Source organism: Rhinopithecus roxellana, chromosome 10 (assembly GCF_007565055.1).
Source record: "Rhinopithecus roxellana isolate Shanxi Qingling chromosome 10, ASM756505v1, whole genome shotgun sequence".
Taxonomy (NCBI): domain Eukaryota; kingdom Metazoa; phylum Chordata; class Mammalia; order Primates; family Cercopithecidae; genus Rhinopithecus; species Rhinopithecus roxellana.
Genome location: NC_044558.1, coordinates 62272343 through 62285314, shown reverse-complemented (window position 1 = coordinate 62285314; position 12972 = coordinate 62272343). Strand labels below are relative to the sequence as shown.

The 12972-nt window shown below is 50.6% G+C and overlaps 1 protein-coding gene across 1 annotated transcript; it reads right to left on the bottom strand.

Moving 5' to 3' along the window:
- Positions 1–3694: 3694 nt before the first annotated feature.
- RND1 (Rho family GTPase 1) lies at positions 3695–12438 on the bottom strand. Its single transcript, XM_010385430.1, has 5 exons — positions 12222–12438; positions 11354–11441; positions 8591–8700; positions 7576–7710; positions 3695–4794 (listed from the first exon to the last, which is right to left on the bottom strand). The coding sequence occupies exons 1-5, from the start codon at positions 12339–12341 to the stop codon at positions 4549–4551; spliced, it is 699 nt and encodes a 232-aa protein (XP_010383732.1). The 5' UTR covers positions 12342–12438; the 3' UTR covers positions 3695–4548.
- Positions 12439–12972: the final 534 nt, after the last annotated feature.

Genomic DNA, 12972 nt, shown 5'->3' with positions numbered 1-12972 from the left:
AGGATAGACCCAAGTAATCCTAAAGCCCTGAGCATCATGCACAATGGCCCGAAGTAACCCTTGGAGACACACACTTCTCTTAGAATCTGCAGCCTTTCACCTCCCTGCTTCTACTCCAGAGAGAACGGAAGGGGAAGAAGAGAGCTGAGATCTGCTAGGTGTAAGTCACCACGAAAGCACGAGAGGGCGCTCGACTCACAGATTCACAGATTCAACTAAGAATCAGACCAACCATGGTAGGCCAGAATCTTCAAAAACTGCAGCCACTTTTTGTTGAGAATCTTCTAAGTGCCCAACTCTGGGCTGGACACTTAACCTACCTTATTTGTTTTACTTAGTTCTCATAGCAGTATGAGATGAGTGCTATCTCCATTTTACTGCTAAGGAGATTGCGGCCCAGAAAGAGTAATTATGCCTTCAAAGGCCACATAGTTAAAAGAATGGGCCAGGTGAGGTGGCTCACGCTTGTATCTCAGCACTGAACCAAAATTCAGGTTCATTTAACTTCAGAGTCCATTACCTTTCCCCATTTTCAGACTGCCATCTTAACTCTCTTTAAAGATGAGTAAATTGAGCTCCTGGAGGGTGATAAAGCTTGTCCCAGTTCGCAGTGGCAGAGTTCCTCTAGTACTTGTGCACACCTCTCATGACACATGTAGGGCTTCAAGGATACTTGTTATTTGTCTTGCCCCACTAGTTTTCTCACAAATGTGCATCTTTGTTTTCTTATTTGTTTGTATTTTTATTTTATTTATTTATTTTTGAGATGGAGTCTCGCTCTGTCACCAGGCTGGAGTGCAGTGGTGCAATCTCGGCTCACTGCAATCTCCAACTCCCTGGTCCAAGCGATTCTCCTGCCTCAACCTCCCAAGTAGCTGGGATTACAGGCATGTGCCACCACGCCCAGCTAATTTTTGTATTTTCAGTAGGGAAGGGGTTTCATCATGTTGGCCAGGATGGTCTCGATCTCCTGACCTCTTGATGCACCTGCCTCGGCCTCCCAAAGTGCTGGGATTACAGGCGTGAGCCACTGTGCCCAGCTTATTTACTCATTTATTTTTGAGACAGGATTTCACTTTGTTGCCCAGTTTGAAGTGGAGTGGCACAAACAGCTCACTGCAGCCCTGACTTGAGCTCAAGCGATCCTCCTGCCTCATCCTCCCAAGTACCTGGGACCACAGGTGCACCCCATCACACCTGGCTAATCGTTTTATTTTCTGTAGAGACAGGGTCTTGCAATGTTGTCCAGTCTGACCTCAAACTCCTGGCCTCAAGCAATCCACCCGGCTCATCCTCCCAAAGTGCTGGAACTACAGGCATCAGTCACCGCACCCAAACCATCATCTTTGGAGATGGAGACAGAGGAATGGTGTTCTAGTAAGAACCATAACTGGAGATAACTATTTAGGTACAACATGCCTACCAGTAAAGGGTCCATAGGATTTTGGTTAACAGTGAGATCTGGTTTGAATCTTGGCTCAATTACTTACCAGTACTGTGATCTTGTGCAAATTATATGGCATCTCTGGCTTTTCTCTTTCCTCATTTACAAAACAGAGATAGTAGCACTTTCCTCACAGGACAGGACAGCAGAGCAGGTTAGAGTGCATGATGTGCAGCCAGATTGCCTGGATTTGTATCCATGTTCAGCCACTTTCTAGCTGTGTGACCTTGTGCACATTACCTAATCTCTCTGAACCTCGGTCTTCTTTTTCTGTAAAATGAAGTAGATAGTGGCCGGGCGCCGTGGCTCTCGCCTGTAATCCCAGCACTTTGGGAGGCTGAGGTGGGTGGATCACCTGAGGTCGGGAGTTCGAAACCAGCCTGACCAACATGGAGAAACCTCATCTCTACTAAAAAAAAAAAAAAAGAATTAGCCAGGCGTGGTGGTGCAGGCCTGTAATTCCAGCTACTTGGGAGGCTGAGGCAGGAGAATCACTTGAACCCAGGAGGCAGAGGTCGTGGTGAGCCAAGATCGTGCCATTGTACTCCAGCCAGGGTGAAACTCTATCTAAAAAAAAAAATAGCACCTCATAGGCTCATAGGGTTATCACAGGAATAAATAATGTAGAAAGAACTCATAAGTGGGGCCAGGCACCGTGGCTTATGCCTGTAATCCCAAAACTTTGGGAGGCCGAAGCAGGAGGATCACTTGAGCCCAGAAGTTTGAGACCAGCCTGGACAACATGGTGAAACCCCATCTCTACAAAAAATAGACTACTGTGGTACTCCTGTAGTCCTACCTACCCAGGAGGGTGAGATAGGAGGATCAGTTGAACCAGGAGGGTAAGGTTGCAGTGAGCAGTAGTCACGCCACTGTACTCCAGCATGGGTGACAGAGTGAGACCCTGTCTCAAAAAAAAAAAAAAAAAAAAAAAAACTCATAAATGCCCCTGACCCATAGTAAACATTGAACAAATGTTAGCTCTTATCATTTATGAGGCTAAACATGATCATATAAAGCCCTCAACACAGTGCACAGTGCTGAACACTCATTAAGTACATGCTAACTTTATTTATTTATTTATTTAGAGACGGAGTCTCCCTCTTTTGCCCAGGCTGGAGTGCAGTGGCGCCATCTCAGCTCACTGCACTTTGCCTCCTGGGTTTAAGCAATTCTCCTGCCTCAGCTCACAGGCACATGCCACCATGCCCAGCTAATTTTTTGCATTTTAGTAGAGATGGGGTTTCACCGTGTTAGCCAGGATGGTCTCGATCTCCTGACCTTGTGATCCACCCGCCTCACCCTTCCAAAGTGCTGGGATTATGGGCCTGAGCCACTGCGCCCGACCTAGTACATGTTAACTTTATTTCTAGCACTAGCACTACACTATGGCACTTGGAAAACAAGAGCTATAAGTCACTGAGAAAGGAAGAGTTAAGGTCCCTGAGCTGCCATCAGTAGGCATCAGAATTGGAAGGTCATGAAGGCAAATGTCACCTCTCCTTGAACTCAGAGGAGACCAGAATCCCAGGAGCCTCCCCAAGCTTTGGCTTAGTCTGTCCACCTATGTGGGGTGGGATCTCAGCAGTATGGATTCTCTACTGATTATTTCATCAAACCTTTTTCTCTCCTCTAGACTCTCCAGGGCAGTGGTTCTCAACCAGAATTTTTCCACAGGGATCATTTAGCAATGTCTGGAGACATTTTTGGGTGTGATAGCTGGAGAGTGGGGGTACTGTCTTCTAGCATCCACTAGATGTCAGGGACACTGCTAAACATCTTGGGCTGCATAGGACAGTCCCTCACAACAAAGCATTATCCAGTTCAAAATGTCAATAGTTCCAGGGTTGAGAACCCCTGTACCCCTGCTCTAGGGCTAAGGAACCCTTCCTTGGTTTAGCAGGTCTTGGGCGGGTCTAGGGTAGGGGGATGGGGGAGTAGAGAAGCTCCTTCTTGGAGGAGCTGGGGAATGGTAGCGGCAGCCCCTCTGCAACCCACAGAAAGGGCCCCAGGACAGCTTTTCTCTCATTATCATCAATCAAAGGGCTCAGCACAGTGGCTCATGCCCGTAATCCCAGCTCTTAGGGAGGCAGAGATGTGAGAATAGCTTGAACCCAGGAGTTCAAGACCTGCCTGAGCAATATAGGGAGACCCCGTGCTCCACGAAAAGGAAAAAAAAAAAAAAAAAGACACACACAAAAATACCAATTGTAACAACTAAAGAAAACAGAAAAAAATACGGAGCCAAACTCTTTATATGTATTATATTTTTCATTAATAAATAGGTTTTCTTCATTAAACACAGAACATGTAACAGATTGAAACACTCCCCCCTCCCCCCAATTCCAAAGACAAGAGTCTATAAAACAAATGCCAGCTGTACTGCCCTAAGGGCAGAAAAAGTCTGGTGACCCCCACCCAGCCCTGCCCCTGCAGCACCACCACCCCACACTCTGCAAGAGAAGGGGGTCTGGGGCTTCTCCCTTGGACCCTGGGGACTTAGGTGAGAAGCATGTGAATGTATGATGTCACCTCTCCATGAGGCATGGGCTATGCAAAGATGAGGTTTCCTTCTCATTGGCTCTGACCAGCTCCCTGCACTTCCGATTGCATTTACGAAGCACCTGGGCTAAAACCCCAAGGGAGCTGCCACTCGGCTTCCCCACTCTGTTCAACTGCTGCCTCCTTAGAGGGGAAGGGAAGGGCTCTGGGACCCCTCCCATCCCCTGGCCTGCATGGAAACGCTGTGTGGAAGAGGCATGATGCTGAAGGTGAGGCTGCTGTAGGCCCCCAAGCCCAGGAGGCCAGCATGCCCCCCGTCCCCCACAGCTTTCCTTCCTCTGGAGCGGGGGGGGGGCACTGGGATAGCCGCCCCCTCCACAACCTAGTGCCTAGCTTGGGGTATGATGGTTCTATCTCAGCATCAGGTCCTCATGCCGGGCCTGGCTCCTTCCTCGCCCCATTCCTGTCTCCTTCCAAGCCCTCACCGTGGCCATCTGAAAAATTCATGTCCAGTATCCTAAATTGTCTCATCCTCCCTCTCCCCGTGCCTCTGCACCCCAAGGGAGGAAGTAGGGGGTTGTCTCCCCCCTCCAATTTCCACTTCACATAATGGAACAGCTTTTGGCCTTTTCCTTCTTGAAGGTAGAAGAGATGAGTTCAGAGCGACTGGGGAGGTGGAGCAGTCGTTTGGAGAGGCTTCGGACAGGGCTCTTCTGGGGTAGTGGGCTAGGCTTGTTCAGACACACCATGGATGCCATCCGAAAGATGCTGTGGATGCTCTTTTCTGAGGTGAAAGCCGAACCTTCCAGGTAGATTTCTGCACCCAGCTGCTTGGCTATTGCACAACCCTGCAGGAGGGGGTGAGGGCATTAATGCAGTGGGCCACAATGGCTCTGGGACGCTGCCTCTTGTGTGTCACTCCCCAGGGCCACTCCAGAGGGGACCCAGCTGCCAATCTCCAAATACCACCCTCTGCCAATTATTCGATTGTCTTGTCTTTTTTTTTTTTTTTGGCATACACCCTGTCTGATGATGCCTCTTTTTCTTAAGACGATGCGTGACTGCACATTATAAATCACCTGGAATACTCTTAAAACTATACTGATGCCGGCCGGGTGCGGTGGCTCAAGCCTGTAATCCCAGCACTTTGGGAGGCCGAGACGGGCGGATCACGAGGTCAGGAGATCGAGACCGTCCTGGCTAACACGGTGAAACCCCGTCTCTACTAAAAATACAAAAAACTAGCCGGGCGAGGTGGCGGGCGCCTGTAGTCCCAGCGACTCCGGAGGCTGAGGCAGGAGAATGGTGTAAACCCGGGAGGCGGAGCTTGCAGTGAGCTGAGATCTGGCCACTGCACTCCAGCCTGGGAGACAGAGCCAGACTCCGTCTCAAAAAACAAACAAACAAACAAACAAAAACTATATTGATGCCAAACTACATCAGAATTTCTGGGGATAGCTGGGGCAGTGGCTAGTGCCTCTAATCCCAGCTACTCAGGAGGCTGTGGTAGGAGGATCACTTAAGGAGGCCAGGAGTTCAAGACCAGCCTAGGCGACCAGGCGCGGTGGCTCATACCCATAATCCCAGCACTTTGGGGTTACAAAAATAAATATCAAAAATAAAAATAATAAAATAATAACAACTTTTAAAAAATGTTTAAACATTTGCTGGAAGTGGGCCCAAAACTACAGTCTCAAATACTAGGGAGGATCCCTTGAGACCAGGAGTTCTACCCTGCAGTGAGCTAGGATCATACCATTGCACTTCATTCTGGGTGACAGAGTAAGACTCTGTCTCTGGGAGAAAAAAAAAAGGAAAAGGAAAAAAAAATTCTGGGTATAGAGCCAAGGCATTAGTATTCTTTTTCTTTTTTCTTTTTTGAGACAGAGTCTTGCTCTGTGCCCAGGCTGAAGTGCAGTGGCACAATCTTAGCTCACTGCAAGCTCCGCCTTCTGGGTTCACGCCATTCTCCTGTCTCAGCCTCCTGAGTAGCTGGGACTACAGGCGCCCACCACCACGCCCGGCTAATTTTTTGTATTTTTGGTAGAGACGGGGTTTCACCGTGTTACAACAGGATGGTCTTGATCTCCTGACCTTGTTATCCACCCGCCTCAGCCTCCCAAAGTGCTGGGATTACAGGCGTGAGCCACCGCACCCAGCCAGCATTAGTATTCTTAAGAGGTCCCCAGGTCAGGTGCAGTGGAGGCCAAGGCAGGTGGATCACCTGAGGTCAGGAGTTCGAGACCAGCCTGGCCAACATGGTGAAACCCCATCTCTACTAAAAATAACAAAAATTAGCCGGGTGTGTTGGCAGACACCTGTAATCCCAGCTACTTGGGAGGCTGAGGCAGGAGAATCGCTTGAACCCAGGAGGCAAAGGTTGCAGTGAGCTGAGATCGCACCACTGCACTCCAGCGTGGGTGACAAGAGCAAAACTCTGTCCCCCAATGCTATGCTCTCATGCACATAAGAAATTATCAAGGGGTCTTATCAAAAATGCAGATTCCAGGCCAGGTGTGGTGACTCACACCTGTAATCCCAGCACTTTGGGAGGCCAAGGTGGGAGAATCACTTGATGTCAGGAGTTCAAGAACAACCTGGGAAACATAATGAGACCTTGTCTCTACAAAAAATGTTAAAGATTAGCTAGTCATGGGGCCCGTACCTATAGTTCCAGCTACTAGGGAGACAAGAGGGAGGATCACTTGAGTCTGGGAGGCCAAGGCTGCATAAACAACTATTACGCAACTGCATTCCAGCCTAGGCAGATCACTTCTTTTTTTTCTTGAAACAGAGTCTCACTCTGTCACCCAGGGATTACAGGTGTGCACCACCATCCCTGGCTAATTTTTTGTATTTTTTGTAGAGACGGGGTTTCACCATGTTGACCAGGCTGGTCTTGAACTCCTGACCTCAAGCGATCCACCTGCCTCGGTCTCCCAAAGTGCTGGGATTACAGGCGTGAGCTACCACACCTGGCTCTTTTTTTTTCTTTTTTTTTTCCTTGAGACAGAGTCTTTCATTCTGTCACCCAGGCTGGAGTGCAGTGGCACATTCTCAGCTAACTGCAACCTCCATCTCCCACGTTCAAGCGATTCTCCTGCTTCAGCCTCCCAAGTAGCTGGGATTACAGGTGCATGCCACCACAACCTGCTAATTTTGGTATTTTTAGTAGAGACAGTGTTTTGCCATGTTGGCCAGGCTAGTCCTGAATTCCTGAGCTCAAGTGATCCATCGGCCTCAGCCTCCCAAAGTGCTGGGATTATAGGTGTGAGCCACCGTGCACAGTGCCCCTCCTCCTTTATTGTTTTTTTTTTTTTTTTTGAGACAGGGTCTCTTTTTTTTGTGTGGGTGAAATTCTAATGAACACCTCTAATGATTCTAACGCAGGTGGTCAGAATACAGTCTTAGAAATGTGGGCACACACAGGAATAACTCGCCTGCTAACTGACAGCATACATCTGGGTAAGCAGGTACCCACCACCTCTCTCCAGGTGAATCATTTGCTAATTATTATAGCAGTTGTCTCTTGCCATAGTGGAAGAGTTTGAGCCAGGGCCATATTTCAAGCTGTCTGCCTCTAGCCTTCCTCACTTCACCCTACAACACGCATTTGCACGTGCACATACCTGCTCATACGAGATGGGCGCCTGCTTCTGGTGGGACAGCTCCATCAGAGTACTCAGGTCTGTTCGCAGGTCTGTCTTGCAGCCAATGAGCAAAACGCGGGTACTGGGACAATAATCTAGGATTTCTGTCCTCCACTGAGGGGTCGAGCAGGAAGAAGGGAAGGAGAAGGAGGAAGGGAGGAGAGTTAGTGGTAGACAGATACCAGGAGAAGCTTGGCTGGCAACATCACACACATCACCTCGCTTATCACCAGCCCAGTCCTCCCTCTGAGTCACAGCATCGCCACTGCACTAATTACATCATCTTCCTGCCCATGAGGCCTTTGGGGCCCCCAGAGTGCTGACCCAGGAGCCTGTTCCCCCAGTCTATGGCCCAGTCACCAGAGAGAGCACAAGGGCAATTCTCCTCCCACTCTCTGCCAAGCATACAGAGCATGGATCTGCCCCCTCACCCCAAAGGGCCTCACAAGTCCAGAATGCCAGGGGGAAGCCAACCAGTCTCTTCCCAAGGGGAGAACGTGATCCCAGCATCTTCTATACTATACTAGATACACAAGGTTTCCTAGGACTCCTCAGCATTGGCGGATCTGCCCAGACCCAAGCATTTCATACCAGCAGCTCAGCTCAGACCTGCCTAGCTTGCCCATTCTCAGTGGGACTGGGACCAGGATATATAGAAGCTGCCTCCAAAGATCCCATGCATGACCCTCATACCATATCACTTAAAGGTTCTCTGACTCTCTGTCCTCTGCTTCCTGAGTCTTCAACACCACCCTCCCCTGTGGGGCCTCTGGCAAGGCAGCATGGGATAACAAAAAGGGTGGGAGGCAGCGGGGTAAGCAGACCCAAGTTCCAGTCCCAGAGCTGTAGCTAATGGTGTGGCCTTGGGCAAATCTCTTCCTTCCCGGGCTTCCGTTTCTTGATGTTATACAAGAGGGCATTCATGACAAGGTCCCCACGATTCCTTCTTGATCCTCAAGCTGAGTTAGAGATTGGAGAGTTGATCTAGTCTTACCTTCTTGAGTGCGCTGTCCACTGTCTCTGGACGGCTGATGTCAAAACATAGTAATACTGCATCCGAGTCGCTGTAGCAGAGTGGACGGACATTATCGTAGTAGGGAGATCCTGGTGTAGGCCAGAAAGAGTTGATGGCGAGCCATGGTGCTTTCCTTCCCCAATAGGCCTAAGCCCCAAAGCCCTGGGAATACCACCCATGATCCCTGAGGATCCACCCATCTCCCAGGGGGAATGTGCTATGGCTGGAAGCTTGGGACCTGACCGTCTGCCAGAAGGTCATGCAAGAATATCATCCCCCTTGGTCCAGAAAAAGGGAAAGAAGGCAAAATAAAGTGGGTGGAGTATAATTTGGCCCTGTCTGGGTCTCCTACAGCAGCTTAATTGGACATCTACTAGTTTTCTGAGTCCCAGAAGATGCTTCCAGCCCGGCAGAGAGACAGCGCTTATTTCAGGGTTCCTCTCTTCTAGAGCCTGCCTGCTGCCCAATTTCGCTCCCCTCTGCTCCAGGGTCTCCCCAGTGAAGAGACAAACCTGCCTGTTACGTAACCTGGCTGCTGCTTTGCCATGGGGTCAGAACTTTAGGAGGCTAGCAGGGGAGGGAAAGAATCAAGGGTTCAGTGCCCCACTTCTCCACCCACCCAGATCGGCTTACACTGAAAAGGGCAAAAGGAAAGCTGTACCCCCTGACCCCCGCACATCTCAGAAAGGCAGTCTCAAAGACAGCAGCACCGATGGCTGGGGATTTAGAGGCTAGAGCAAGAGTCCTTCGTTGGGGGGGAAACAGGTAATGCAGACCCAGGTGGTCCCATATGAGAGAATGCTAGGGGCTGAGCCTACCCCCTCCACCCTGGGGAAGGAGCAGTAGCGGATTTGGAACCCAGACAATCCGTGCTCAGAATAGCAAGCAGCCCCTCTCCCTGCACCGCAATCGCCATGGAAACTGGGGGGAATCCAAGCTGGTGGGGGGATGTTGATCATTAAAAAAAAGGAATACAGGGGAGTTGGGATAGCTGCCTGCTCCTTTAGCAAGCCTCCCCCATCCCCTTCTGAGGTGGGGTCTTACCACTGCAGCACTGAGGAGCCGAAGCACTGCAGCATTGGGGAAGGGGGAGGGGAGGAGGCCTCCATTTTGGCTCCAAGCAATCCCCCTCCCTTAAGACCAGCAAGTGAATAATGGGAACAGGGTCAACCCTGACCCCAACATTGGGAAACCCTATCCCACACACCACGGCCACTTCTTCCTTCCTTATGGGAACCTAATCTGAAAGAGGGAGTTTGAGAATAACTGATAGCCTTTATCCTTTCGGAAATTGGGGGTTGGAGGTGTGACACAGGGAATAGAGACTACACTTGCTGATTTTCCATGATCTGGTTTGGGATTTGAGGGCTGCATTCTGACTGTGGAAGGAGGGAGGAGGTAGGGGGAGGGGGTTTGGGCAGTGGTAGTGAAAAGAGATGAGCTGCAGTAAGATTCTGGGAAGATTGGAAGGTGGGAGGGTACAGCAGATGAACAACCAAAAAATTATACATCATGCAGTCAGACTGCATTCTAGTCCGATCTAGCCAGCATAGCACAGCCCAGGAGAACCAGAACCCAGCCTCCCAAGCCCTGAAACTGCAACAGGGGAAAAGCACACCAGGTTGGGGAATTTTTTTGGGGGGAGGAAAGGCTCATTGTCTGTCTAACCATCCCCTAGCCCCAGTCTTTTCAGACCTCAGAACTGGAGCATGGGAACAACGACTGTTGGAGGAGCAGGACAGCATATTTATTATGTAGCAGGAAACACCCAGTGATTTATGGTCCCTTTTAAAACTCAGCCTGAATATGCATTTTTGGGGAGGGGTAGATTTTATTTTCTTTCTCCTATTCCCGGCTTTTACTCCTTTATTATGACTCTGAGTCAGTCTTTTGAAAAAGATATGGGGTAAAGAGATAATGGGAAGGGGTCAGAATTAAGGCAAAGGATAGCCTAGCACTAAGGGCTTGGGGCTGAGAGGCTGGAAAAACATTGTTTCTACATTCTAGAGGGACAGGGCATCTTCTACCTCACCCCAGTAGAGGGAAAACAGTCAGAGCCAACCTCCCCTCTGCCCTGCCGGCCACTATTCACAACTGACTATGCCCTATATTAAGCCATCTCCCCCACCCTCCAAAACATCGATGATGCATCGCTTCATCCCCGAGCTGCAGCAGTGTGACGAGTGGGGCTGAGCTGCGGCAGGAGGACAACAGTGGCCCAAGATGGAATGCAGGAGACGAAACTGAGTCTGAGCAATCTTTCCCCAAAGCAGACTTGTCTCCGCGCCCCAACCACACTGCCTCCAGCAGCACTGCCTCTTGCCTCTTATTTGGCTTTGCTCTGGGGAAGTAAAAAGTGTGTGTGTGTGTGTGTGTGTGTGTGTGTGTGTGTGCGCGCGCGCGCACGCCCACGCATTGGGTGGCAGGGAAGGAAAAGGAGAAGTCCTGTTTTACTGCCCTCCCACCCCAGGAATATTCATGGATCCCTTCACCTCATCATCCCAGCCCTCTAAAGGGTGGAACTAGACCCAGGGAAGAGAGTGGTTCCTGGGCTTCACCTACTCTGTACCCTTGGACCATGCAACTGAGTCGACCAACTGTCACCCTTCCCCATAACTAATGAGTCTTCAGATTCTCTTCTTTCACTTCTCCCCACCAAAGGGGAAAACAATTTCTAGAAGACGGCAGCTACACAGCAGACCAGTGGGGGTGGGAAAGGGGCATTTGGAGTCTAATTCTTACCTGAGGTATCCCAGAGACTAAGCTCCACCCTCTGCTCCTCTGTCTCCAAACAGGCTGTGTAATTTTCGAACACGGTGGGCACATAGGTCTGTGAAAGGAGAGGAAACATTCACCCCGGGCACCCCTACCCTCAGATCCCCTGGTTAGTGCTGGCTACACACGCACTCACCAGAGAGACAGTAAAGTCACAGGAGACAAGAAACCAGAGGAGATGCCTGGGTCAGGAGGGAAGGGACTGTGGAGGACCGGGCACTTTGCTCTGTGACAGTGAGAAATGTGAATGACACCCCCCACCACCACCACCGCACCAGGGGTAATCCCCTCATATCCTAGACGATCAGCAACACACACACACACACAGATTCCTCCCATCCCCAGATTTGTGTTTCCCAGTTTGAGAGAGCCACAGGCCAAAACCAATCCTAGCTCATCTCCTCTCAAACCCCTCCAGTATGGTGAACAGAGGGCTGCAGAAGCCTGCCTGGAGGCACTGGCATAGAGCCTCTGAGGAGCAGGTGAGCGGATAGGCAGGGATTACGTCAAGAAGAAACCCCAGACTCTCAAATGCCTCCAGTGCCCTCTCCTGAGAGCAGACTCCAGGGACGCAGGAAGGTGGAGGGGATCTGATGGGACCTTTGGGTGAAGAGATGAGGAGGAGCCAGCGGGGCGGCAGAAGTGGAACAGGTCTCAGGGGAAGCTAAGGCAGGGCAGTCCTCCAGCCAAAAAGCAGCGGAGGATGGGAAAGGCTCAGAAAGCGGCTGAGGATGGGCTGGGGCTGGGGGAGCCACGTCTCCTGGGCAGGTGGAAATCTACCCCAAGTCGGGCTGGCAGGGAGAAAAGCCGGCCACCGGGCGGGCGGGCAGCTCACCTCCGGATAGCAATCCTTCGCTAACACTTGTAACATCGCGGTCTTCCCACACTGCACGTCCCCGACCAGAACGAGCTTACATCTGGCCACGACTGGCTGGGGGGCCCGTCTCTCTTTCATGGTTGCAGTGTCCGCGGGACTTGAATTTCGATTCAGAAGGGAGGGTTGCGCCAGGTGCGTCTCAGCACAACAATCCGGCTGGATTCCCTGCCTCCCTCCAACTGAGGAGGAGGCAGGCACAGCTGCCTTTTATTTCTCTGGCTGAGCCAATCACAAGAGGAGGCGGACTCTGTTACGCCCAATCCCTGAGGTGGGATTCCCTCCAGCAGCCAATGGATCTGAGGATCTGAGTCAGCGCCCCCTTCCTCCCTTCCCTTTCTCTTAAAGCTGCACCGTTGCTTCCCCCAGAAAGGGGATGCCCACGTTGTTTTGCATTTGTATTAGGAAGGGGAAAGGGTACTAGAAGCAAAATGAAATGATCTGGAGTGTCTAACAATAAGTGTCAAAAAAACAAACTAGCTATGGAAGCAGGAAGTGAGGTCAGGCTGGAGTTGCAGGGACTGTCCCGGGTGGGTTAGAAGAGCAGGACCTGCTTAGACTATAGACAGGTGTGTGTGTGTGTGTGTTGGAGGAGTGAGGGGTGGGGGAGGTGGCTCAGAGCTTCTCTGACATTTTTTTCTTTTTTTTTTTCCTTACATATTTTGTTTTAAGTAGAGACAGGGGTCTCACCATGTTGCCCAGGCTGGTCTTG